At 46.0% G+C, this 27,387-nt stretch overlaps 1 protein-coding gene across 5 annotated transcripts in view; it reads left to right on the forward strand.

The window, feature by feature from the left end:
- The window catches only part of PTPN18 (protein tyrosine phosphatase non-receptor type 18), a 91,948-nt gene that overhangs the window by 43,284 nt on the left and 21,277 nt on the right, over window positions 1–27,387 (forward strand). For 4 of the 5 annotated variants that reach the window (XM_082205825.1, XM_082205826.1, XM_082205824.1 and 1 more), the window contains exons 3-13: window positions 1,063–1,171; window positions 3,868–3,944; window positions 8,159–8,254; window positions 8,631–8,669; window positions 8,818–8,886; window positions 10,899–10,961; window positions 11,739–11,881; window positions 14,353–14,419; window positions 15,665–15,760; window positions 17,015–17,104; window positions 20,179–20,261. In XM_082205825.1, coding sequence (XP_082061951.1) covers window positions 1,063–1,171; window positions 3,868–3,944; window positions 8,159–8,254; window positions 8,631–8,669; window positions 8,818–8,886; window positions 10,899–10,961; window positions 11,739–11,881; window positions 14,353–14,419; window positions 15,665–15,760; window positions 17,015–17,104; window positions 20,179–20,261 — 932 coding nt within the window. The remainder of the gene's footprint in view (window positions 1–1,062; window positions 1,172–3,867; window positions 3,945–8,158; window positions 8,255–8,630; window positions 8,670–8,817; window positions 8,887–10,898; window positions 10,962–11,738; window positions 11,882–14,352; window positions 14,420–15,664; window positions 15,761–17,014; window positions 17,105–20,178; window positions 20,262–27,387) is intronic. The other variant, XM_082205823.1, reaches the window with a different exon arrangement.

The raw sequence follows: 27,387 nt of genomic DNA on the forward strand, positions 1-27,387 counted from the left end.
TATGTCATATAGACCTCAGAGTAAAAATATGCATCAGTAATAACAAAACCAATAAAATGTAAAATTCGAAGCATACAAACAATTCATATATATATATTTGAATCTTCCATTTCAGAGAACAAGATTAATGCTGGTTCTAATTAATGCTGGTTTTAATTTTATTGTTATATAATTTTATGTTTATAATTGATTAATGATTATTCATTTTGAAACTACATGTTGAAAGTTCCACATGAAGAGAGTTCTGCCTGGAAACTCAGTCCATAAATGCTTTAGATATACAGGAAACTTTCAATTTACACAGGGGTGACATTCCGAGGAACTGTGTTTTTACCTGTATATTGTGTGCATCAGGAACACCATTTAAAAAGCCTACAAACACCCTCTAAACTTATGGAAACCCTTTAAAGGCAGCCCTTTGAAGTTTGAAAGGATTGATGTTAAGCCAGATGGGTGGGGTATTATTATTCTTATTAATAAAAAAACCCTTAAAAGCACCCCAAAATCCACCAAATTCCACCACAATTGCCCCCTCCAAACCTCCTTGCTCAAATTCCAACTCTCCAAAGGCCCCAAAGGTTGGTACAAAGGCTCATGGGGCTGCTAGATGCTATTTTTGTGCCATTGTTGCCATTTTTGCACCCTTTTAGGATCACTTTTTGCCCCCTTTCAGGTTTGTGGCAATGCACACATGTGTGGATGCCCGTGCCCCAAACACGCATAAATGGGAAGTTGCCTGTATACATCAATAAAAAGGAAGGTGTGGCAGGCACAGAGGGACCTTGGGATTCCCAGACAGCCTGGCCAACTATCAAGGATGATGGGAGCTGCAGCTGAGCAACATCTGGCAGTCCACAGGTTTTCCCATTCCTGATCCAAAAGCTGCGGAAGAGGGTATTTTTCATTGTTATCCCCCAGAGCCTCCATTAGGCACCAGGAAACCTGCTAAGCTTGTTACATGTCCATTTTTCTTTTTTTATTACCTTGGAGACCTGTTGTTAGATGGAAAGGCAAGCGTGTAAAGATTTTAATAAATGAACGGATGCTCTTGTCTCTCGGCAGGAAATCAAAGCCCGGGCGGCAGCATTCCGGCAACAGCAGGGCATTTCGACAGAAGCTGGGGGCAACAAGGAGAATATCAAGAAGAACCGTTACAAAGACATCCTGCCATGTTAGTTGCCAATGAGGAAATACTACTACTGTGTGGTGGCTTTAATATTGGCATCTGTGGCATGGGGCCAGTTCTGCCCAACTTGGCACTCACTTCCTCTTCTATGGATCAGGCTGTGTTACCACATTCCTCTTGGGCTCCTCCACCCTAGGAGTGCCTTAAATTGTCTTTCATTTGCTCGTGTCACCAGCAAAACATCCAGTGTGTGTTGCCATGTCCCATGCTGTAGTACTCGCGATTCAGGGCCTCAAAGCATCAAGTTAGACCCTAGATCCATCGGCTACTCTCAAATTATAGGAATTTTGTGGCAGTCCTAATGACTATAACAATATTGTTTTAAAAGTTTACTTTTAAAAAATCACAACATTCTGAAAAAAGAAAATATTGCATATGAAGAGGAGGTTTCCTTCTTTCTCCAAATATCCATCTTTTCTCTATTGTAAAAATCATGGCCAAGGAATCATTCCAAGAATGAGAAAAATCTGTTTCTCTCTCCCCCTCCCCTGATTTTTTTTGTTTTTCCTGGGCCTTCACATCTCTAGCTCTATCCCTTTAGCAGCTGCTCACACTGTCCTTGTGTGCCTGACATCATGAGGAACCTTTCTATTCTGGGATGGGTCTTAATGGGTAGGAGAAGATATATTCATTGCAATTAATCTATCCAGGCTCCCACATGTGTGGGTTGAACAGTTTCAAAGTCCCATCCTTGGCAGCAGAATTAAGCATAGGAATTTGGCTGTAAAACCTCATTTAGAGGCAGTCCTGCTATGAAGTAAGCTGGCTCTCCCTTCTTACCCCGCTGAACAAAGAATCAGGCAACTACAGTAAGTTTAAACATAAGAATTTCTTACTTATAATTTGCATTGGTTCCCAGCAGTGGCAGCAGTAAGATATATGCTGGCGAAATACTTAGATTTACAGTACAACCAGCTTCAGGCATGTACCTAAAGCCAGAGCAAACAGAGATATCTCTGCATCCAGTGCTAGTCAAAGGAAGAAAGAGAGGAAAAGGAAGTACAATATGCTCCTTCCTCTCCCGGAGAGTAGGGGAAATGACATCACACAGAGCCCTCTCTGCCAACTGTATTTCTATGGTCTGCCTATCAGCAATACAGCTCTGTGGGCTTAGCCCCTTCTCATGCAAACTAGCAGGAATGTGCATTTCTAAGGTTTGGCTGCTACTCTTCCACACCTATGGCACCACTGCAGCTCATTTAGTGAGTCTCAGGATTTGGGATGCTGGAAACCAGGGGCAGTAACTGTATCCAGAACCCTGCCCAGGAAGTTTATATAAAGCTCCACGCCAATCAGGAGGCCAGACTGAGGAAGTTAACTAATGGATGAAAAGTAATCAGAGGAACTGCAAAAAGTGGAAGTTGATACTTTCTAAGGTGTGCGCCTTCATTTTAGGAACGGGACAATCTGCCACTGCTCTCTGGAGGGTGGTCAGAAGGACAGAGTGGTTGTGACGCTAGTGATGATGAGCAGATGCTTTGCCTTGTTTTTGGTCGGTCTTAGTTTCTCAGGCTCTGCTCCAGGGCTTCCCAGAAGAGGCACCTGGTTGGCCACTGTAAGAACAGGATGCGGGACTAGGTGGGTCATTGGCCTGATCCAGCAAGTCTCTTCTTATGGACCATCTAATTCAGGGGTCCTCAAACTTTTTTAACAGGGGGCCAGTTCACTGTCCCTCAGAGACTGTTGGGGGCCGGGCTATAGTTTGAAAAAAATATGAACGAATTCCTATGCACTCTGCACTTTTCTTCCTTTAATTTTTTTTGGGGGGGGCCCAAGAGAGTGGGGCCCTAAGCTATAACTTGTTTAGCTTATATGTAAATCCGGTACTGGGGGGAGGGTGTTGTGCCTTGTTGTGGTGCACCTGTGGGGTGAAACTAAGAAAAAGCGATGTGGGTGGGTGGGTGTGAAGAGAGGTCGGAAGCACCTGTGGCGATGCCGAGAATGGAATTAACGGAGACCCTGGCAAAAGAAGGACATGCTCAGATGGCCACAGAAATGCAGCAAGGCACTTCCTCCCGTGGCAGGAGGGAGGCGGGCTGTGAGAGGAGGGCCATAGGCCCGTTAGACAGCGGCGGATTCAACAATTGACAGGCGGGCCGGGTTCAGGACCCTGGCGGGCCAGATCTGGACCATAGGCTGTAGTTTGAGGACCCCCAATCTAATTGCTCCAGGAGCTCTCTTTGTGAATAGTGCTATGCACAGATCCACGGGATGAATGTGAAGCAAGACAAACCTGTCCACTTACTTGGGCAATACCTGTGGAGCAATGCTCACCTTGGTGGGGTCTCTCCTAGGCTATCTTCTCGGGGGTTGAGGACATACCTCTCAGGGTGCTACTCTCTGGTCAGTCGTCTGTACACTATGACCTTAGGCGCACCAAGCCATGGGATCCAAACAGCACCAGTGGTTCAATGTAGTCAGGGGTTTGGTCACTGACTTCACAATCTCTCTCCTTTTTCCATTTCCTGTCAATTGAGAGCAGGGTTAGGCTAAGCTGTGACCCTCCAGAAGTTTCTGGAGTGCAGCTCCGCCCATGCCCTGACCACTGGCTATGCAGCTGGGGCTGCTGGGCGTTGCAGTTCTGAGGGACCACAGGTCAGATGCTGAGATTCATGTTCTCTCTCTCTCTAAGGCCAGGTGACTATCTGTGGTACTAACTCCCAGTTGTGTACATCTCATAGATGATCAGACCAGAGTTGTTGTGAACTTCCTGACAGAAGAAGCCCAAGCTGATTACATCAATGCAAACTTTATTCAGGTAACAGAGTCCTGAACCCTACCCCTCCCCATTGCAAACACATCTGACTAGAGGAATTTGCCCAAACTGATGAGAGCTGAAACACTGGCAAGCTTTGTTCCGGATTAAAGCGGGGCATGGGGGGGGGGGCTCAGTTCCCTATTATACCATCCAAAAGATTTTACTTTTGCACTGTGTAAGTGTAAGAATGGCATTGACCTGCCTCCAGAGAAACCTCCCCCCAGGGCCCCTCAGGTCAACCACAAAATGGCACTTCTCTCCCCACCAGGGAGGAAGGGGTGGGTCAAGAGCTACACCAGGAACAAGGGGGAAATGAAGATCTACATTGGGATCTGCTGCCCCTGGGGATCCTGCCTCACTTTGCCTCATGGCTGGTCTGGTCATGTTTTTATAGGCCTCAGTGACTGGCCTGTGCCTCATGACTGGAAGGAGAAATGCCCAAAGCAGTGGTAAGAGAGGCAGCCAACTCTGACTGCAAGTAGCTTGGCGGCATCTTTTGTGTCCGAGTGACTGAAGGGTCCAGTATCCCTGCAGAGGTGCAGGCAGCATCCTGCTCTTCCCCCAGGTGAAGATGCTTGGAAGCATGCAAGGCCAGTTTAGCAAATGATGCAAAGATCCAGCAGGTGACCTCCATGGAGAAGGGGGGATTTTGTCCCATAGTAGCCTTTTCATGATTTTATTTTATTTCTCAAGGTAAGCTAGTTGCGTGTCGAGACCCCACAGCCACCCCCTCGTTGGGAAATAACTTGCAGAAGGACACAGATACTAGGTTTATGTTACTGGGCAAATTTTGGCCACAAATTTATTGAATTACAGAATGTGAGCGGTATTGGCTTAGGCATTGATTGGACCCGACTATATTTGACTCTGTGCAGGAAGTCCAGTAAGGGTAAGCCACCGGTAGGGGGAGCCCTGTTGATGCGAACCAGCTCAAGCTCCCCCTGGTGTTCCCGTTGGGGTCGTGTCAAAGTCCTAGCCCCCAACCGGGCTTCGGACAAGATCAACACCCCTGGATTCCTTTAACGGAATACCCTTAAGATGGAGGGGCAGGTGATGGCCACACCTCCTCTCCCCCACACAAGGTCATAGAATCATAGAATCATAGAATCATAGAGTTGGAAGAGACCACAAGGGCCATCGAGTCCAACCCCCTGCCAAGCAGGAAACACCATCAGAGCACTCCTGACATATGGTTGTCAAGCCTCTGCTTAAAGACCTCCAAAGTAGGAGACTCCACCACACTCCTTGGCAGCAAATTCCACTGTTGAACAGCTCTTACTGTCAGGAAGTTCTTCCTAATGTTTAGGTGGAATCTTCTTTCTTGTAGTTTGGATCCATTGCTCCGTGTCCGCTTCTCTGGAGCAGCAGAAAACAACCTTTCTCCCTCCTCTATGTGACATCCTTTTATATATTTGAACATGGCTATCATATCACCCCTTAACCTCCTCTTCTCCAGGCTAAACATGCCCAGCTCCCTTAGCCGTTCCTCATAAGGCATCGTTTCCAGGCCTTTGACCATTTTGGTTGCCCTCCTCTGGACACGTTCCAGTTTGTCAGTGTCCTTCTTGAAGTGTGGTGCCCAGAACTGGACACAGTACTCCAGGTGTGGTCTGACCAGAGCAGAATACAGTGGCACTATTACTTCCTTGATCTAGATGCTATACTCCTATTGATGCAGCCCAGAATTGCATTGGCTTTTTTAGCTGCCGCGTCACACTGTTGGCTCATGTCAAGTTTGTGGTCAACCAAGACTCCTAGATCCTTTTCACATGTACTGCTCTCAAGCCAGGTGTCACCCATCTTGTATTTGTGCCTCTCATTTTTTTTGCCCAAGTGCAATACTTTACATTTCTCCCTGTTAAAATTCATCTTGTTTGTTTTGGCCCAGTTCTCTAATCTGTCAAGGTCGTTTTGAAGTGTGATCCTGTCCTCTGGGGTGTTAGCCACCCCTCCCAGTTTGGTGTCATCTGCAAATTTGATCAGGATGCCCTTGAGTCCATCATCCAAGTCGTTGATAAAGATGTTGAATAAGACCGGGCCCAAGACAGAACCCTGTGGCACCCCACTAGTCACTCTTCTCCAGGATGAAGAGGAACCATTGATGAGCACCCTTTGGGTTCGGGCAGTCAGCCAGTTACAAATCCACTGAGTGGTAGCATAGTCAAGACCGCATTTTACCAGCTTCTTTACAAGAATATCATGGGGCACCTTGTCAAATGCCTTGCTGAAATCAAGGTAGGCTACATCCACTGCGTTCCCTTCATCTACCAGGCTTGTAATTCTGTCAAAAAACGAGATCAGGTTAGTCTGACATGACTTATTTTTCAGAAATCCATGCTGACTATTGGTGATCACAGCATTCCTTTCTAGGTGCTCACAGACTGTTTGCTTAATGATCTGCTCCAGAATCTTCCCTGCTATTGATGTCAGACTGACTGGGCGGTTATTATTTGGGTCCTCTCTTTTCCCCTTTTTGAAAATAGGGACAACATTTGCCCTCCTCCTGTCTGCCGGGACTTCGCCTGTTCTCCAGGAATTCTCAAAGATGACTGCCAGTGGTTCTGAGATCACATCTGCCAGTTCTTTTAATACTCTTGGATGCAGTTCATCTGGCCCTGGAGACTTGAATACATCTAAACTAGCCAAATATTCTTGTACTATCTCCTTAGTTATTCTGGGCTGTGTTTCCTTTGCTGAATCATTTGCTCCAAATTCTTCAGGTCGGGCATAGTTTTCTTTATCGGAGAAGACTGAGGCAAAGAAGGCATTGAGTAGTTCAGCCCTTTCTGTGTCCCCTGTTTGCATTTCACCATCTTCTCCTCTGAGTGACCCCATTGTTTCTTTGTTCTTCCTTTTGCTACAAACATACCCATAAAAGCCTTTTTTGTTGCTTTTAACCTCTCTAGCAAGCCTGAGTTCATTCATAGAATCATAGAATCATAGAATCATAGAGTTGGAAGAGACCACAAGGGCCATTCTGTGCTTTAGCTTTTCTGACTTTGTGTCTACACGTGCTGGCTATTTGTTTGAATTCCTCTTTGGTGGTTTCCCCCCTTTTCCATTTTTTGTACACATCCTTTTTAAATCTTAACTCAGTTAAAAGTTCTTTAGATAGCCACCCTGGCTTCTTTAGGCACCTTCCATGTTTCCGTCTCATTGGTATTGCCTGACGTTGTGCTTTTAGTATCTCCCTCTTAACAAACTCCCAGCCATCATGAACTCCCTTTCCTTTTAGTATTGTTGTCCATGGGATCTCACCCAGCACTTCCCTAAGTTTTATGAAGTCGGCTTTCTTAAAGTCAAGAAATTGAATGCCTAACTGCAACCCTAACAAAGTTGTGACGATTGCTACGAGGTAGGCGAAAGCCAAGTGGCCAGTGCCAATTTGCCAAGTGGAAAAATTCCTACCAGGCCCCTTGGACAACCAAGGCGACCAACCGAAATCCATAGCAAGGCCAATGCCTAACCTGCAAATAGGGAGGGAGGGTGATTGAGGAAGCGAGCTCGCTCCTCGGTTTTAACTGTCCCGGCCACACCCCGCCGGCCAGCGGATTGGCTGGCTGGGCTCTGACGTGGCTGGGATCCCCCAGGCAATGGGGGACAAAGTCCCCCGCCCCTGGTGGGGAGTGGGTGGCCATGCGGTCCACCGCAACTCCTCCCCACTGGGAAGTGGAGCAGGTAAGTTCCATCAGGCACACTAGAATGGCATTATGGCAAAAGACAGAATTGAAGGCTCTTCCTACCATCAGTTAAAAGTCCCAGTTTACTAGAATACATTTCTAGTCCTCATGGTTACAGAGATAAAATTGACAGTGGGATGACAACGTACTCTAAAGGCTCTTGGGAATCCTAAATTTAGCGATAAGATACATGCACTCCCCAGGAGCTGACTTAAATTTTCCACATTTGAGACTATTGCTTTGAGAACATGAATGTTATAGAAGTGGACAATCCATACCCCAGTTGCAGTTTAGCACTGACCATTCTATTTACAATGGAATGCAAAGTATTTTTGTCAAGCACAAATCAAATGGGTGAATTATCCAAAGCCCTCTGACTCATTCTAATCTCTAACCAATTGCCCTCCCTCTCCTTTGTTTATCCCCACTTATCTTCAAATAGAATGCTGTTCTCCAGCTCAGGGGTGATGACAGGGTGTTCAGCAGAATGCATGATGTTCAGTTCACGTTTGCGATTCTCTTTTCTTCCCTCAGGGTGTGGATAACAAGCAGTGCTATATTGCAACCCAGGGGCCTCTTCCACACACAGTGCTGGACTTCTGGCGCATGATTTGGCAGTACAAGGTGAAGGTGAGTTGTCCAGGCAGATCACAAGTAATATCCTAGATATTAAAGCAAGCTCTGAAGTGCAAATTGTGCCCAGCAGATTGGATTGATCTGTATAAGACCAGTTTCTCTGACACCAAGGCATCTGGTGAACAGTCCCTCTCAAAGCAAATTCAAATTAATGTTTCTGCTCCTTTATGGCAGCGGCAAGGAAACATTTTTCAGCCCAACAGCCACATTCAGGTCTGTGAAACCTTCTGGGCCACATCCCAGTGGTGCCAGAAGCAAAAGTGCAAATGTAAATTTTACCCATGCACCATAGTACAGTTTCTACACACCCTGCTGTTCTCTCTGGGCCTGGCATTCTCCACCACTGCTTCATGAAGTTCTTTCATTGCAGGTGATTGTCATGGCTTGTCGGGAAGTGGAACTAGGCAAGGTGAGGCCTCCTGAAGGAGAGATGGTATTTGGAGGCTAGGAAGCCTCATGGGGTCTCTCATCCGGGCCTTGAGGTTTTGAGGACAGCCATGTTGCCACCGTCTCTCTTACCTAACCTTTCTTGCTTTCCTATGCCTTTTCTTTCTCAGAAAAAGTGTGAGCGCTACTGGCCTTTGGCAGAGGAAACCTTGCATTTTGGATCCTTCTCTGTGGCACAGGTGAGGTTGTTACACATGGAGAGGAAGAAGCTGCCTGCGGAAGGAGGAGCCTGGTTCCTGGCAAGGGGATGCTGGCACAGTTCTTCATCATGCGCAAGAACAGGCATCTCCACTGCCAACCTAACCTGGATTAAAGGCCATTTCTTCTCACTAAGGAAGGGCTGGGAATTGTCGTTAAGAACCTGAGAATTGCCTTGTTAGATCAGACCAAAGTCCCATCTCATCTAGCATTCTGATACCAGCAGTCGAAACCAAGCAGATGCACCTGCTGGAAACACACAAGAAGAGTGCAAATATGATGCCCTCCCCTGTTGCAGGACTGGCTGACTATCCTGCCATCCTCATGATGTCATTGGATCCCAGTTCCCATGAGCCCCATCAGCATGACTGATGGCCAGGAATGATGGGAGTTGTAGTGCAGCGATCCCTTAAGGGCCACGGGCTCACTATAGCTGCCACATAGTTTGTGCGCAGTCTCTGGTAAAAACATTAGGTCCAGTCGTGACCGACTCTGGGGTTGTGGCGCTCATCTCGCTTTATTGGCCCAGGGAGCCGGCGTACAGCTTCCGGGTTGTGTGGCCAGCATGACTAAGCTGCTTCTGTCGAACCAGAGCAGCACACGGAAACGCCATTTACCTTCCCGCCAGAGTGGTACCTATTTTTCTACTTGCTCTTGGACGTGCTTTCAAACTGCTAGGTTGGCAGGAGCAGGGACCGAGCAATGGGAGCTCACCCCATCATGGGGATTCGAACCGCCGACCTTCTGAACGGCAAGTCCTAGGCTCTGTGGTTTAACCCACAGCGCCACCCGTGTCCCACAGTCTCTGGTACTTGGAGGTATATTGCTCTTAGAAATTTTGCTCTCTTACCAGACGTAATGTTAGCAGCTGGCACCCTTGGGCAATTCCTGGGCCCTTCCACACTGAGCAGCTGGATCTTCAGGCTGACACCTAACATTTCCCACCATGTTCCCCACTGTTGCATTGCTCCAGAGCACAGAGGGAAATTTGAAAGAGCAGTTCATGGCACACCCATTCCTGCCACCCTCAGCCCACCAACATGGAGGCTGGGGGCACCAAATGGCCCTTTACAGGGGGCCCCTGAAACCTGGAACTAGCCCTGCTCATCACAAAGAGATACTGAAAGGCCTTTCTCCCTTTCATCTTTAATTCATCTTAATTTAATTCATCTTTTTTTGAGAACCAGCTAAGTTACCTTTGCCATTTCATGTGTCAGCGAACTCCATAAGCTGCATCACATGTGTGGCTACAAGGTGCTTCTTGGATCTGTCCCATACTTAATTCCTGCCCAGTCAGGAATTTGCCTGATCCCATGTCAAACCATTAGTCCGTCTAACTCAAAATGGGATGTTTAGGGACGTTTTTAATGTCTGAAGTTTTATTCTGTTTTTAATGTTCTGTTGAAAGTTACCCAGAGTGGCCTAGGAAACCCAACCAGATGGGTGGGGTAGAAATAATAAATTATTATTATTAGTAGTAGTAGTATTAGTATTATTAAATTGCCTGCACTGACTCCAGGCTTTCAGATGGGGCTCTTTCCCAGCCTTTACCTGCAGATGCCTTGGATTGAACCTGGGACCTTCTGCAGAAAGGCATGGTCTCTGCCCCGAGACTTCATCTGCCGTGAACTCCATCCATTGGCAAGAGTATTGAGAATTTGGTCAAAGTTCCCCAACCCTTTCACAAAATGACAATCGCCAGGGTTTAAGTTTGTCAGGAAGTCATTTCTCATGTCAAGCAAGCTATCCCATAAAGCAGAACTGTGATGGTTAACAAAACCCTGTCTGTGTATCTGCAGATGTTGCTGAACTACAGTTCCCACCATCCCTGAGCTTTGGCTACACTGACTGAGGCTGATGGGATTGAAGAGTTCTCTATCTCTAGCCTATATTATAGGTGGGCAGCGTAACTGAGCAAATGAGATGTCTCCCATTTGGGGAGATAATAATATTTTGAACAATGTGATGGGCGGTTTTCTTGTTTCTTCCTCAGGTTAAAGAACAGGAACTCAATCCAGATGTCATTCTGCGGATGCTTATCCTGACCTTTCAGAAGGTAAAGCTACTCCATGGCACTTAATTGCTAGGCAAGGCCCACTGGAATTGTGGGGTACACCCGAATCCAGGTCTTGGGGCTGCACTTTATGGCTCTGGGGCCTCAAGGTCAGCTGCATGAGCTGGAAGCTGAAGGAGCAGCAAGTAGAAAGCACTGCTCTGTGGACCAGGCAGGAGCACAAGGCGGGGCTCTGAATATTTATAGCAGGCTTTGTCCTGATTGCCTGGAACCTTATCAGGCTCTGCCCAGGCCCTATCCCTACTATGGTTGCTGGCAAAATCAGCTTCTTTGCTGCTGAATGAAGCACCATTCCTTTTGACCACTGTTAAGAGACTGGTGTGCTCCACAAACAGGGGAGAGCGCTCAGAGATCCAGGTCGGGAAATGTCAGAGTGTTCCTTCCAGATCCCTGCAGCAATGGCACAGGATAAAAGGAGCCCCTGCTGCAGTGCAGTCATTTCATCACCACCATCAAATTCCAAGGGGTTTGAGACCCACAAGGAATCGTCCAGGGGCAGATAAGGCCTGTGGGTTTAGGGTTTGCCACCGGTGCTGTAGACAGGCCTTCACGGGACCAGAGTTCCAGAGTTCCTTGGTTGAAGACAAACCATTCAATAGTCTTGAAGAATGGGTTTTAATTTGAGGTGGCATCAGGTGCTTGCATTAGCAAACATAAACATGTCAGAGGGTGCAAATGGCTTTCCTCTCCTACCACCTGTTCTGTGTCAGCCCCATTCAGACGTGGTGATATTGATCTGTACCTCTCCCCTCCCCACAGGAGGAGCGGGAGCTATCCCATTTCCAGTACGTGGCTTGGCCAGACCGGGGCATCCCAGACACTTACGGCCACTTCCTTGGCATGATTGAGCAAGTGAGAAGCAAGCAGGGTGAGAGTACTGTGCCCATCTGTGTGCATTGCAGGTAAGGGGCAGCCCCAGGGCAAAGCCCTATAGACAGACCACACCACAGTCATGGGGTCAGAGGATGGGTCCTCTTAGAGGATCAGTACAGTGGTGCCCCGCAAGACGAATGCCTCGCAAGACGAAAAACTCGCTAGACGAAAGGGTTTTCCGTTTTTGCGTTGCTTCGCTAGACGAATTTCCCTATGGGCTTGCTTTGCAAGACGAAAACGTCTTGCGCTTTTTTTAAAAAGCCGCTTGAAGAGGCGCAGTTGCAACGGACCGTGCTTCGCAAGACGAAAAGACTCGCGGAACGAATTATTTTCGTCTTGCGAGGCACCACTGTAACTGGTTTGTTATGTACTGAGTTGAATAGGATCCAAACTGCAGCAGTCTGATTGGTACTAGAACAATAGGATCCAAAATGCAGCAGTCTGATTGGTCCTAGAACAATAGGATTCAGAATGCAGCAGTCTGATTGGTCCTAGAACAATGCAGCAGTATGATTGGTTGGCAGGAACCACCCAATCCTGCTCCAGATAGAAGTGAATCCACAACCTGATTGGCTTACAGTAGAATTCCGGAATTAGCCAATCATGTGCAGCCCATTGTGTAAATAATGTATATAAAGCAGATACTGTGAGGGGACATTCATTCATTCCTCCTCACCACTATGAGCTGAATAAAGAGCATGAAATCACTTTGCGACTCTGAGTATATTTCATGGTTAAAGGGAGCAAAGAGCAGGAACAAATGGGCTGTCCCCACAAGTCACAAAGGAGAGAAGCACAGAGTCTCCCAAGGATCTGCACTGAACTTGTTGTGCTTTAACCCATTCATAAGTGATCTGGAGTTAGAGGGGAGCAGTGAGGGGGCCAGCTTGGGCACACGGCCATATTTTTATTATTATTATTGGTATAATAAATTTTATTACAAGTCCAATAAAAGCCACATTGTCACATTACCAAATTACAATCCAATTAAAAAGAAAGAGAGCCTATTCTTCAAAAACTAAATTAATCAATTTGAAATGACTTCCCATGTACTGGCTTTCTGGTTACAAAGTTCTTATGCCTTCCTCCTTTCATAATATTGATTAATCCAATAACAACAGTTCTGACCTTAATCCTTTGTTGACAGCCACTTGTTTCTTGACTTCCATTCATAATTGCATATTTAATAACTTTTATTTTTGCAAGCAGAATTTATATCCAATAAATTTCCTGTGTGATATGTTAATTCCAGTTGTTTCTTCATTTTCCCTGCTTTAATTCGATCATAAAAGGCACCTATGCTTCCAAATTTTTATTTTCACTTCTGTTCTCAGAAGCTGTTATTTCCACTGCGTCACTGCACCATCTTTGTTTGTCTGGGCGAAGGTTTGCCACTCCGCCATAGCCCCAGGCAGAACTCCAACATATCCTTTCTCTTCCAATACTTAGTTCTTAATGATCTGGTGTCCCGCCACTGCTCTGGTGGATCAAGGAACCATAATCTTAACTGCAATTCAGTGGAAGTTAGAAGCTTCAATCGTATCGACATTCTCAAGCAGTCCCATTTCCATTAAAAAATCCATAAATATTATCTTATTCTCTTTGATTTCCTCTTGCTTTTTATCAATCCATTGATATTCTGGGAAAGAGTTGCCGAATCACTGATGCAGCCAAACGTAATATATATTCAGAAAGGGTAAAGGCTCCCCTCCCCCAGTCATACTTCACCTTGTTATGATGGAAATCTTCCTCTCTCCAATTCAGATCGTTGTCGCTCAGTGGTTGATTTATTTAGCAGTTTATCTTGTCTCCTTAGCCCAGTACATGTCTGTAAATTAGATCCTATTAAAATTCCAAAGTACAGAAGAACTGCCAATAAGCGAAGCGCATTGCACCCAGCGCCTCCTGCCTCCATCAGGAGTGAGAGCCGGGTATCAGAAGATCTGCAGGTGAAGCTCACCCCCTCCCCGGACATGGGGGTGGGGAGCTTATAAGGACAATTGCTCTCGTTATTCTTGTTTATACAGTGGTACCTCGGGTTACATATGCTTCAAGTTATATACGCTTCAGGTTACAGACTCCGCTAACCCAGAAATAGTGCTTCAGGTTAAGAACTTTGCTTCAGGATAAGAACAGAAATCTTGCTCCGGCGGCGCGGCAGCAGCAGGAGGCCCCATTAGCTACAGTGGTGCTTCAGGTTAAGAACAGTTTCAGGTTAAGAACAGACCTCCGGAACGAATTAAGTACTTAACCCGAGGTACCACTGTACTTCACCTGCCAGTCTCCGCTACTGCGAAGCTCTGCACCCATTTTGACAGGAAGCACCGGAAGTCCACACTGCCATTATATTTATGGGGATGAATCAAGATTTTTCTGAAAGAATTTCTTGAAACAAAATGGCAAAGTGTTCTCATTTGTATTGCAATTCCTGGCTGGATGTGATCTGAAAGAAGGTCTGTTATTTTGCAGACCCTCTCTCACCCTCTTTCCTCCTCTGCAGTGCTGGCTGTGGCCGGACAGGTGTGATCTGTACCCTGGAATACATACGGCAGCTGCTGCTGAAACAGGTATTTCTAGGCAAGTCAGATCTGAGGGATGGAGGATTGAGGAAGCTGGGTGGATTTGGTCCAATATTTCTGTCTGTTGGAACAACAAATATCGGAACGATGTTTGACCAGACACTGTTGCTGTTTTCTTGTTTAAAGAGTGACTGTGTGTCTGGCTATTTCTTGGTTGGGTGGGTGGATAGGCAGACAAACGGACAGACAGATGGATAAAATGTCATGTAGACTTTGTTTTTAAAAATGGTGTTTAATTGAAATATGATTAGAATTTGATTTTAATAGAATTTGCCCCTTCTTCCCCAAAAGAGATGGAATTCCTGAAGCATCTCTATTTGGAATATGTTCGGAATAGAACCAGGGGTGACGAGTGCCTGGTCTGGCTTTGCCAGTGAGTGAGTGTTTTGTAGTGAACCTCTTGCTACATCTGTGCATTGCATGCAACAATTTAATTAAATCTGTTTTCTATATATGGCAGAACTCTGGACATTGTTTATTCATTTAGAGCATTTGAACCCTCCTCCTCAGCCAAAAAGGCTCCTGAAACAGCTTACATATAATCCATGGAAACAAGACTGTTCCCTCCTAGGAACCAATTCAGTTGTTCATAAACTAGCTTATCAGAATAAGACTATTACTTACAAGTAGTTTTGTTTTTACACTTGGAGGTGGGGATAAGTGTTCAAAAATATAACCTTTCTCCAGCCGTCTGAGTTGACACAGTCCATAACTTCATATACAGCCTCCATCTGTATATAAAATGAGGAACAAAAATGTCCCTTGGAGAGGACTATTGTACTGCAGAGTCTCAGCTCCCACAACAAACATCAAGATACAGTACTTGGTTGATCCCTGCAAAATCCGCATCTTCCCTTGCCTTCTGCTTCTTTGGGGAAGATACCTCTTATGATACCCTCACATAGCTCAGAGGAAACAGCAAATGAATTAGGGAGTAGTAAAGCAGAGTGGCAAATGTGGGAACCCAAATGAAGGTCCTTGAGTCAGATATCATGCAGCCCTGTATCAGGAAGTTTTTAATGTCTGATGTTTTACTGTAAGCCGCCCAGAGTTCCTGGGGAAACCCAGCCAGATTGGGTGGAGTATAAATAATATTATTATTATTATTATTATTATTATTATTATTATTATTATTATTCATAGAATCATAGAATCATAGAGTTGGAAGAGACCACAAGGGCCATCGAGTCCAACCCCCTCTTATTATTATTATTATTGCCGACATTTCCCCAGTTCTCCTCTACTTTTCAGAGAATCCCCCCGCACTTCAGTATTTTTGATGTTGTCCTAGAAATGAGGAAGCAGAGACCAGCTGCTGTTCAGACCCAGGTGAGCCCCCGCAGTCATCACTCCTGTCCACACCAATACATTTTGCTGCCCGAAGGAAAGATAATGTGTGTCCTCACAGAGTCCCCCAGCATTCTAAGATGGCTGGACTGGCAGCTGAATCTGGCGAAGGGACAGCACCAGTAGCTAGGCAGGGGTGAATTGCCCTGGGTGGCGCTGGGCTTGCAGGGTACCCAAGCCACCACATCGCTCCCGGTGCCCTCTAGCTGGATGGTGCCCGGCAGGGACGCAGTCACTCTGGCAGCGCACCCCATCCCACAGTGTGCCCTCCCCCATTGCGCTGCGCAGGTGCCCACCTCAGGCACTGGTGGGGCTCACTCCAGCGCTAGACAGTACCCCACACTGCACCAGGGGGCAGCAGACTAATTTAGTGTACAGGCTCTTTATCTTCATATCTTGGTATTGTTCCTAAAGCAGGGGTCGCCTCGAGGGCTTCACCTGATGTCCAAAAAGGCTTCTGTGCTCCCCTGATGCTCTCACCACTTAATCATGAGGGGCTGAGGGTGGTTACCTTTTCTCCCTTGGAAAACCCACAGAGCTGAAGGAGGAAGTGGGAAGGCTGATGTTTTTCCCACCTCCTCTTTGGGCTGCATGGGCTTCTCAAGGCTCCAATTAATTCTTTGCGATCCAAGTTTTGCCCGGTCCCTTGGAAAAGCAAAGTGAGTGCACACGTCCTCTCCTTCTGCCAGTTGTGGGTAAGCTTTTCTGGGATTGTAGGATACGGGTGGTGCTGTGGGTTAAACCACAGAGCCTAGGGCTTACCGATCTGAAGGTCTGCAGTTCGAATCCCCGCAACGGGGTGAGCTCCCGTTGCTCGGTCCCTGCTCCTGCCAACCTAGCATTTCGAAAGCACATCAGAGTGCAAGTAGATAAATAGGTACCGCTCTGGCGGGAAGGTAAACGGCGTTTCCATGCACTGCTGTGGTTCGCCAGAAGCAGCTTAGTCATGCTGGCCACGTGACCCAGAAAAACTCTGTGGATAAACGCCAGCTCCCTCGGCCAATAAAGCGAGATGAGCGCTGCAACCCCAGAGTCGTCTGTGACTGGGTCCCTTTACCTTTAGGACTAGAGAAGGCATGGCACCCATGGCACTTGCTCAAAAATTCCACTGTGTCCATGGGCCTCAAAAAGTTGGTGACCGTTTCCCTCGAGTGTGGCCGAACCTTAAGGGCGTTTGGAGCTTCCCTTTATAGATCAACGTTCTCCTCTCATATCTCATATCTCTTTTCTTGGCAGGAGCAGTATGAGTTTGTATACCATGCAGTCACTGAAATGTTCCGGGCTGCCCTGAGTTTATCTGACTCAAACTATGAAAACGTCAAAGAAGTAAGAGACAAATCCAAACTAAAAGCAACACTGGAGTTACTGGAACTTCCCGCATAGGGCAACTTTTCCTCATTCATCTCTGAAAGTTGGCAGAAGAGGTGGGGGGTGTTGTAGTCCTCAGTGGAGATCAACCCATTGCAGTTTCTCCTTGGATTGCTGTTTTGATTGGGGAATCTGAAAACAGACACTTCTAGCCCATAGACCTCCAGTTTTTGAGGGGCATAAATTTCTTCATGAGTTTTAATCAAACTTGACCAAATATTTAGTTGATCCTTTGAAGCCTTTCTGAGTTATATTTGTGACCTGAATTCATAAATGTCACAGCAGATTCCTGAAGATTGTACCTGCAGTTGTGGCTTTAGCTCTCATAATTTTGTTACTGCAAATATTTCATTTTCTTCAAGGAACTCAGGGCAGCATACATGGTCTTCCACTGCCCCATCCTGGCCCCTGCTTTAAGAGTGACTATCCCAAGGTCACCCTGGGGGTGTGTGTGTGGTGTTATACCTTCGTGTCCCAGGTCCACACTGGCTTTGAATGCATGTTAAGAAGAGGAAAAGGACTATAATTGGTTTCCCAGGAAAACTGCAATGCTATCCCCTTCCTTTTTTGCAGGGGTTGGAAAACTGCAGCCCTCCAGATGCACCTCAGCCAATATGGCCAGGGGGCAGGGATGATAGGAGTTGCAGGCTGCCTTCACACGGCCAATTGAAAGCTCATTTCTTCCCCATTTTAAGAATCCTGGCAATGGAGGGAAAGATACAGGCAGCTACTATAAAAGCAAACACAGCTAGCTGTCTTTCTCTCTGTCTGTCTCTGGCACACAAGTGCAAGTGCACACATTCCCCTGCCGGGAATCTGTGCTTTGAGGGGGTTCCTCTTTCAGATTCACTTCCCCCCAAAATGGCCTCTTATCTTTCTGATCTACTAACTGGGGAGTTCCAGCTGTTTAAGTCTGATACCACAAGAATCTGGAGGCTCTGTGGCTTTAGGTTACTTTCTGTGGGCTTGGGAGGGGCAAAAGTGACAGCAAAGTGAGTGAGATATGATGGTGGCCCCATGGGCATAGGTAGGATTTTTGTTAGGGGGGCAGAACCAATGTGATGGGTCAGTTAGTTAAGTATTTCTATTGTTTTACTCGTGCCCCCCCCCCAGGTTACACCCATGGGTGGCCCAGAGACTGGCATTTGAAGGCCCCTCAGGCTCACAACTGGGCAGGGAGGCAAGAATTAGCCCATCAACTGCTTCAGAATTTTCATAGCCAAGCTTTTCAGGGCTTGTCCACATTTGAGCTGGATCTTGCTTGGAGACGACATTTTCTCCTTTTGAATTTGGCTTCATTAGACCAGTGCACCTGCCAGTGCCACAGCTATTGGGGGGGTTGGGGTTTTTTTTTGCTCTGGGTGATGCCTCCCAAGGGGCACCATTGAGGCTCCCAGCCTGTGTGTGTATGCAAATGCACATGGGGTGTCATTACTGGGTCTTTGACCCGAGTGGGAAAAAAGCCTAGCTTCACCGCTACACACACACACACACACACACACACTTCAACTGCAGTTGAAGATCAAAACTGCTTGCTCCCATTCACACCAGTAGGTGTTCCCTTTTTCCTTTCCCCATCTTCCAGTTTGTTGATTCACTTTTTAAAATTCTGAACAAATGGCATGTGTGGAGAGATCAGCTGAGCAGCAAACACTTTAAACATAATTGTCTGCCCAATAATTGCACAATCCTTGTGGGAATGTACACCTCAATAGGGGGGGGGATTAGTAGAGAGAGGATTAGGTGGCGCACATTGGAGCCAGAGGGGAAGAGAAGTGAATGGGCAGCTGTAGCAATGGGGAGGAGCAGGAAGGGGCCCCACTGAGAGGGCACCGTGGCTGAGGAAGCCTCTCCACCCCCCCCCCAACAAGCCCTGGAACTGCCACTGAATGGGTGTATCCCTCAAACACAAAATCCCCAGCTAGAGGGGAATACTGGAAGACTCAGGGCCGCCCCAGGAAACTGAAGGCTGACAAAGAAAGCCCTTCTTCACCCACTGCATAGAAGGAGTGGTGGCCACCAGCTTGGATGGCTTTAAAGGAGTAGACCAATTCATGGAGGAGAAGGCGATCCATGGCTACCAGCCGTGATGGCTCTGTTCTGCCTCCGCTGTCGAAGGCCAGATGCCCCAGCTGCTGGGAATCCCAAGTGGGGAGAGTGTTGTTGCACTCCAGTCCTTGCAGGCAGGCTTCCCATAAACATCTGCCTGGACAATGGGAGAGCAGAGCGATGGACCTTTGGCCGGACCCAGCAGGACTCTTCTTCTATGTAAGAAGGGTGGCAGGAAATCTAACCTTCCCAGCAATCTTCCCATCCCAGCCTTATAGGCAGGTCAGTTAAGATCTGTGTATGAAGGCTGCTCCAGGGCCTTCTTCCAGTGTAGCGCTTCTTCCCCCACAACAGCCACACCTGGATTCGGAAGAGACAGAAGTGTTTGTAAATGAAATAAACAAAAATTACCTTGTTTTCTCCAAGCAACTGAAATCTGTGTTTGCTCTGGTGGGTTTGTCTTGCTACTATATAAAAACTAAGTCTTGTTTTTATACAATTAAACAAATTCTTAAGCACAAACTTTTATTTTACATCAACTGCGTTAATAGGCACACTGACTCTGTTCCTATTAATTTCTGAAGGTGTGAGCAGCTTGGCAAGGGAGCAGAGAAAGCTCCTTTCTGTGTGACTAGGCAGTCTTGACAAGGTTGTATAGCAGCCGTCCTAAGTTCTGGAACACATAGGAGGTATAAGTGATGTTGCAATAGCAGTGAAAAACAAAGAGCTAATTTTAAAAATAAATGAATGCTCACATGAATGCAGGAGTACCTGGCCATGCAGGCGGGGGCTGATGGGAACTGTAGCCCCACAACCTCTGAAGGGTATCCTGTTGGCTACTGTATATTGAATGTGTGTGTGCCACCCTCTCAGAAGCACGCAGACGTGGCTTCCTGCAAACTTCCTGCTGTAGGATGTTCAAACAGCTGTGTTGGCCTAAATCGTCCCTTACTTCCTTTCTGTTCTTCCGGATTTTGACACAGAATCGTCTTCCCCTCTATGACGACGCCCTCTCCCTCCGACACCTGGCAGTGGCCCCGATCAAACGAAGCACCGTCCTCCACCGGTAAGGAAGGCTGAGAGAGGGAGCCTTGGAAACGGCAGCCCAGCCGTCTTGGTTTGGCAGGAAAGCAGAGCCATGTTTTGCAGAGACACCCGAGATGGAGTTCTTCTCTGGGGAGGCCCAGCTGGTGCAGACTTTGGGCTGCCTTAGGAAAGGGGTCAGGACCCTCCACATTGTACAACATGGTTCTTTTCCCCCCAAACCGGGTGCTGGTTATACATTTTCATATTTTAAGATGGTAGATGTGATTACTGATTATTCGGTTGCCTGGTTTTATGCTTTGAATGTTTATGTGGAGCTGTAGCTCATTTTGGGTTTATTCAGTGGAAAATGGCAGACACTAGTATATGGGTATTATTATATATAATAAAAAATACGGACTGTATTACAGCAGCTGGGAGTGCATCTCTCTGACCTTGGTACTCACTATTTTGACATCCTTCAAATCACAAAGCTCAGGCTTGGACATGTCAGAGGGGCATATGAAAACCATCACTTGGGTGAAGAAGTAAAGCCCTGCCTCCTTCTCATCCCTCAAGCCTTCCTCAAGACATACCTTTCCAACTGCAGCTTTCAGATTACCTCTCCTCCCCTTAATGCCTTATCTACTGCAGTCTGCTTTCCACCAATCAGTCTAGGGACTTGGCTCGAGAAGCTTCCAGGCAGCCAGCTGAGAAGCACAAAACAGAGGCCTGGAAGCACAGGCAGAGCATGGCTTGGGGCTGGAAGGCACGAACAAAGAACCCCAGCTTCACAGCTCTGTGATATAAGAAAGGAGCAGCAACTGCATGCAGTTCTTCACTAGGAAGGAGGAGAGAGAAACCCACAAAGCTCTGTGTGACCACAGCTCTAATAATAATAATAATAATAATAATAATAATAATAATAATTTATTTATACCCAGCCCATCTGGCTGGGCTTCCCCAGCCACTCTGGGCGGCTTCCAAAAGAATATTAAAATACTGTGATACATCAAACATTAAAAACTTCCCTAAACAGGGCTGCCTTCAGATGTCTTCAAAAAATCTGGTAGTTGTTGTTTAACATCTGGTGGGAGGGCGTTCCACAAGGAGGGCGCCACCACCGAGAAGGCCCTCTGCCTGGTTCCCTGTAACTTGGCTTCTCGCAGTGAGGGAACCGCCAGAAGGCCCTCGGTGCTGGACCTCAGTGTCCGGGTAGAACGATGGGGGTGGAGACGCTCCTTCAGGTATACTGGACCGAGGCCGTTTAGGGCTTTAAAGGTCAGCACCAACACTTTGAATTGTGCTCGGAAACGTACTGGGAGTCAATGTAGGTCTTTCAAGACCGGTGTTATATGGTCTTGGCAGCCGCTCCCAGTCACCAGTCTGGCTGCTGCGTTCTGGATTAGTTGTAGTTTCCGGGTCACCTTCAAAGGTAGCCCCACGTAGAGCGCATTGCAGTAGTCCAAGCGGGAGATAACCAGAGCATGCACCACTCTGGCGAGGCAGTCCGCAGGCAGATAGGGTCTCAGCCTGCGTACCAGATGGAGCTGGTACACAGCTGCCCTGGACACAGAATAGACCTGTGCCTCCATGGACAGCTGTGAGTCCAAAATGACTCCCAGGCTGCGCACCTGGTCCTTCAGGGGCACAGTTACCCCATTCAGGACCAGAGAATCCTCCACACTTACCCGCCTCCTGTCCCCCAAAAACAGTACTTCTGTCTTGCCAGGATTCAGCCTGAATCTGTTAGCCGCCATCCATCCTCCAACCGCCTCCAGACACTCACACAGGACCGTCACCGCCTTCACTGGTTCTGATTTGAAAGAGAGGTAGAGCTGGGTATCATCCGCATACTGATGAACACCCAGCCCGAAGCCCTCCTGATGATCTTTCCCAGCGGCTGCATGTAGATGTTGAAAAGCATGGGGGAGAGGACAGAACCCTGAGGCACCCCACAAGTGAGAGCCCAGGGGTCTGAACACTCATCCCTTAACACCACTTTCTGAACGCAGCCCAGGAGTTAGGAGCAGAACAGTGCCCCCAGCTCCCAGCCCCTCAACACGGTCCAGAAGGATGTTATGGTCGATGGTATCAAACACCGCTGAGAGATCCTGCAGAACTAGGAAACAGCTTTCACCTTTGTCCCTAGCCCGCCGGAGATCATCAACCAGTGCAACCAAGGCAGTTTCAGTCCCGTGATGAGGCCTGAATCCTGACTGGAAGGGATCCAAATGGTCCGCTTCTTCCAGGCGTGCCTGGAGTTGTTCAGCAACCACTCGCTCAATCACCTTGCCCAAGAATGGAAGATTTGGTGTGTGTTTTTTATTAATATTTTATTAAGTTTTATCAATAGAAAAGTTCAGAAAAATACAAAAACAAAAAAATACAAAATTACAAAATACAAAAATACAAACATTAAACACGAAAAAGAAGAAGAAAAAAGAAACACATATAAAAGAAAAGAAAACTCCCTCTTTTTTGATTTCTCATCTTTAGTTAACTTATTTTCCTGACTTCCTCACGCCTCCCTTTTTTGTATCCCTTTTGAAAATTGGTTCAGCAAATTCATATCCTATTAGTTTATCTATTATCAATCCCATCTTACATTTTACCTTGTTGCTAGAACCCCTTCAATTCATTTCAATGTGATCAGCATTCAAAAATTTTACAATGTTTCTGCAAATAAGTTTTAAATTTCCTCCAATCTTCTTCCACCAACTCTTCTCCCTGGTCTTGGATTCTGCCAGTCATTTCCGCCATTTCCATATAGTCTATTAATTGCATCTGCCATTCTTCCAGAGTGGGTAGGTCTTGTGTCTTCCAATGCTTTGCAATGAGAATTCTTGCTGCTGCTGTAGCGTACATAAAGAAAGTTCTATCCTTCTTTAGCACCGATTGGCCAACTATGCCCAGGAGAAAGGCCTCTGGTTTCTTCAGGAAAGTATATTTAAATACCTTTTTCATTTCATTATAGATCATCTCCCAGAAAGCCTTAATCCTTGGGCACGTCCACCAAAGGTGGAAGAATGTACCTTCAATTTCTTTACATTTCCAACATTTGTTGTCGGGCAAATGATATATTTTTGCAAGCTTGAGTGGAATCATGTACCACCTGTACATCATTTTCATAATATTCTCTCTTAGGGCATTACATGCCGTAAATTTAATCCCGGTGGTCCACAACTTCTCCCAGTCAGCAAACATAATATTATATCCTATATCTTGTGCCCATTTTATCATTGCAGATTTTACCGTTTCTTCCTCAGTATTCCATTTCAACAGCAGATTGTACATTCTTTTTTTTTAATAAATTTTTTTATTGGTTTTACAAAGTTTTTTTTAAAACAAACAAACACATAAAAAGACATACAAACACGTATAGTTTCATAACACTTTTCCATAAACCTCTCTTCTCGGACTCCCCCATACCTCCCCTTTCTGCATCCCAATGTCCATAGTTTTTTTAACAACTTAGAAATATTTCTTTCTAACCTCTGTCATCTTAATCTTTTCCTTAATCTAGTCTTATATCACTGTAACCCTTTCTTTCTGAAAACCTCGACATTCTAGCATTCATCAAGTTTATAGTAGTCCTTAAGATAAATTTTAAATTTCTTCCATTCTTCTTCCGCTGTCTCTTTTCCCTGATCACGGATTCTGCCAGTCATTTCGGCCAGTGTCATATAGTCCATCACTTTCATCTGCCATTCTTCCAGGGTGGGTAGATCTTGTCTTCCAATACTTTGCAATAAGTATTCTTGCTGCTGTTGTTGCGTACATAAAGAAAGTTCTATCTTTCTTTGGCACCAATTGGCCGACAATGCCCAGGAGAAAGGCCTCTGGTTTCTTAAGAAAAGTACATTTAAGTACCTTTTTCATTTCATTATATATCATTTCCCAGAAAGCCTTAATCTTCGGACATGTCCACCAAAGATGGTAAAAAGTACCTTCAGTTTCTTTACATTTCCAACATTTGTTATCAGACAAGTGGTAAATTTTTGCTAGCTTGACTGGGGTCATGTACCACCTATAAATCATTTTCATAATATTTTCCTTTAAGGCATTACATGCCGTAAATTTAATACCGGTGTTCCATAACCTTTCCCAGTCAGCAGACATAATATCATGACCAATATCCTGTGCCCACTTAATCATAGCTGATTTAACTGTTTCATCTTGTGTATTCCATTTCAGCAGTAAATTGTACATTCTTGACAAATTCTTAGTATTGGGTTCTAACAATTCAGTCTCTAATTTTGATTTTTCCACCTGGAAGCCAATTTTCCTGTCTTGTTTGTAAACCTCCATTATTTGGTAATAATGGAGCCAATCTCGTACTTTGGGTTTCAATTTCTCATGACTCTGTAATTTCAATTTGTCTCCGTCCTGTTCCAAAATCTCCCAATACTTTAGAATCATAGAATCATAGAATCATAGAATCATAGAGTTGGAAGAGACCACAAGGGCCATCGAGTCCAACCCCCTGCCAAGCAGGAAACACCATCAGAGCACTCCTGACATATGGTTGTCAAGCCTCTGCTTAAAGACCTCCAAAGTAGGAGACTCCACCACACTCCTTGGCAGCAAATTCCACTGTCGAACAGCTCTTACTGTCAGGAAGTTCTTCCTAATGTTTAGGTGGAATCTTCTTTCTTGTAGTTTGGATCCATTGCTCCGTGTCCGCTTCTCTGGAGCAGTAGAAAACAACCTTTCTCCCTCCTCTATGTGACATCCTTTTATATATTTGAACATGGCTATCATATCACCCCTTAACCTCCTCTTCTCCAGGCTAAACATGCCCAGCTCCCTTAGCCGTTCCTCATAAGGCATCGTTTCCAGGCCTTTGACCATTTTGGTTGCCCTCTTCTGGACACGTTCCAGTTTGTCAGTGTCCTTCTTGAATTGTGGTGCCCAGAACTGGACACAGTACTCCAGGTGTGGTCTGACCAGAGCAGAATACAGTGGCACTATTACTTCCCTTGATCTAGATGCTATACTCCTATTGATGCAGCCCAGAATTGCATTGGCTTTTTTAGCTGCCGCGTCACACTGTTGGCTCATGTCAAGTTTGTGGTCAACCAAGACTCCTAGATCCTTTTCACATGTACTGCTCTCAAGCCAGGTGTCACCCATCTTGTATTTGTGCCTCTCATTTTTTTTGCCCAAGTGCAATACTTTACATTTCTCCCTGTTAAAATTCATCTTGTTTGTTTTTGCCCAGTTCTCTAATCTGTCAAGGTCGTTTTGAAGTGTGATCCTGTCCTCTGGGGTGTTAGCCACCCCTCCCAGTTTGGTGTCATCTGCAAATTTGATCAGGATGCCCTTGAGTCCATCATCCAAGTCGTTGATAAAGATGTTGAATAAGACCGGGCCCAAGACAGAACCCTGTGGCACCCCACTAGTCACTCTTCTCCAGGATGAAGAGGAACCATTGATGAGCACCCTTTGGGTTCGGTCAGTCAGCCAGTTACAAATCCACTGAGTGGTAGCATAGTCAAGACCGCATTTTACCAGCTTCTTTACAAGAATATCATGGGGCACCTTGTCAAATGCTTTGCTGAAATCAAGGTAGGCTACATCCACTGCGTTCCCTTCATCTACCAGGCTTGTAATTCTGTCAAAAAACGAGATCAGGTTAGTCTGACATGACTTATTTTTCAGAAATCCATGCTGACTATTGGTGATCACAGCATTCCTTTCTAGGTGCTCACAGACTGTTTGCTTAATGATCTGCTCCAGAATCTTCCCTGCTATTGATGTCAGACTGACTGGGCGGTAATTATTTGGGTCCTCTCTTTTCCCCTTTTTGAAAATAGGGACAACATTTGCCCTCCTCCAGTCTGCCGGGACTTCGCCTGTTCTCCAGGAATTCTCAAAGATGACTGCCAGTGGTTCTGAGATCACATCTGCCAGTTCTTTTAATACTCTTGGATGCAGTTCATCTGGCCCTGGAGACTTGAATACATCTAATCTAGCCAAATATTCTTGTACTATCTCCTTAGTTATTCTGGGCTGTGTTTCCTTTGCTGAATCATTTGCTTCAAATTCTTCAGGTCGGGCATTGTCTTCTTTATCGGAGAAGACTGAGGCAAAGAAGGCATTGAGGAGTTCAGCCCTTTCTGTGTCCCCTGTTTGCATTTCACCATCTTCTCCTCTGAGTGACCCCACTGTTTCTTTGTTCTTCCTTTTGCTACGAACATACCCATAAAAGCCTTTTTTGTTGCTTTTAACCTCTCTAGCAAGCCTGAGTTCATTCTGTGCTTTAACTTTTCTGACTTTGTGTCTACACGTGCTGGCTATTTGTTTGAATTCCTCTTTGGTGGTTTCCCCCCTTTTCCATTTTTTGTACACATCCTTTTTTAATCTTAATTCAGTTAAAAGTTCTTTAGATAGCCACCCTGGTTTCTTTAGGCACCTTCCATGTTTTCGTCTCATTGGTATTGCCTGACGTTGTGCTTTTACTATCTCCGTCTTAACAAACTCCCAGCCATCATGAACTCCCTTTCCTTTTAGTATTGCTGTCCATGGGATCTCACCCAGCACTTCCCTAAGTTTTATGAAGTCGGCTTTCTTAAAGTCAAGAAATTGAGTCCTAGTATGCTTGGCTGCTACTTTGCGCTGTATAGTAAACTTCAGAAGAGCATGATCACTCGCGCCTAATGATCCTTCCACATCTACCCCACTAACCAGGTCATCAACATTGGTTAGGACCAGGTCTAAAATGGCTGTTCCTCTTGTTGCTTCTCCCACTTTCTGGACAATGAAGTTGTCTGCAAGGCCAGTGAGGAATCTGTTTGACCTTATGCTCTTGGCTGAGTTTGACGTCCAACAAATATCCGGGTAATTGAAGTCCCCCATTACTACTATCTCCCTTCCTTTTGCATGCTTGGCCATCTGTTCCAGGAAGGCATCATCTATGTCCTCCGTTTGGCTTGGGGATCTATAGTAAACTCCCACAATGAGGTCTCTCTTATTCTTCTCTCCCTTAATTTTGACCCAAATGCTCTCACTTTGGCTTTGAGGTTCTAAATCTTGGATCTCTTCACAGGTATACACACCCCTGACATATAACGCCACTCCTCCTCCTTTCTTGTCTGGTCTGTTTCTCTGAAATAGATTGTATCCCTCCATTATTACATTCCAATCGTGGGACTTATCCCACCAGG

Source organism: Podarcis vaucheri (genome assembly GCF_965113315.1).
Source record: "Podarcis vaucheri genome assembly, chromosome: 17".
Taxonomy (NCBI): domain Eukaryota; kingdom Metazoa; phylum Chordata; class Lepidosauria; order Squamata; family Lacertidae; genus Podarcis; species Podarcis vaucheri.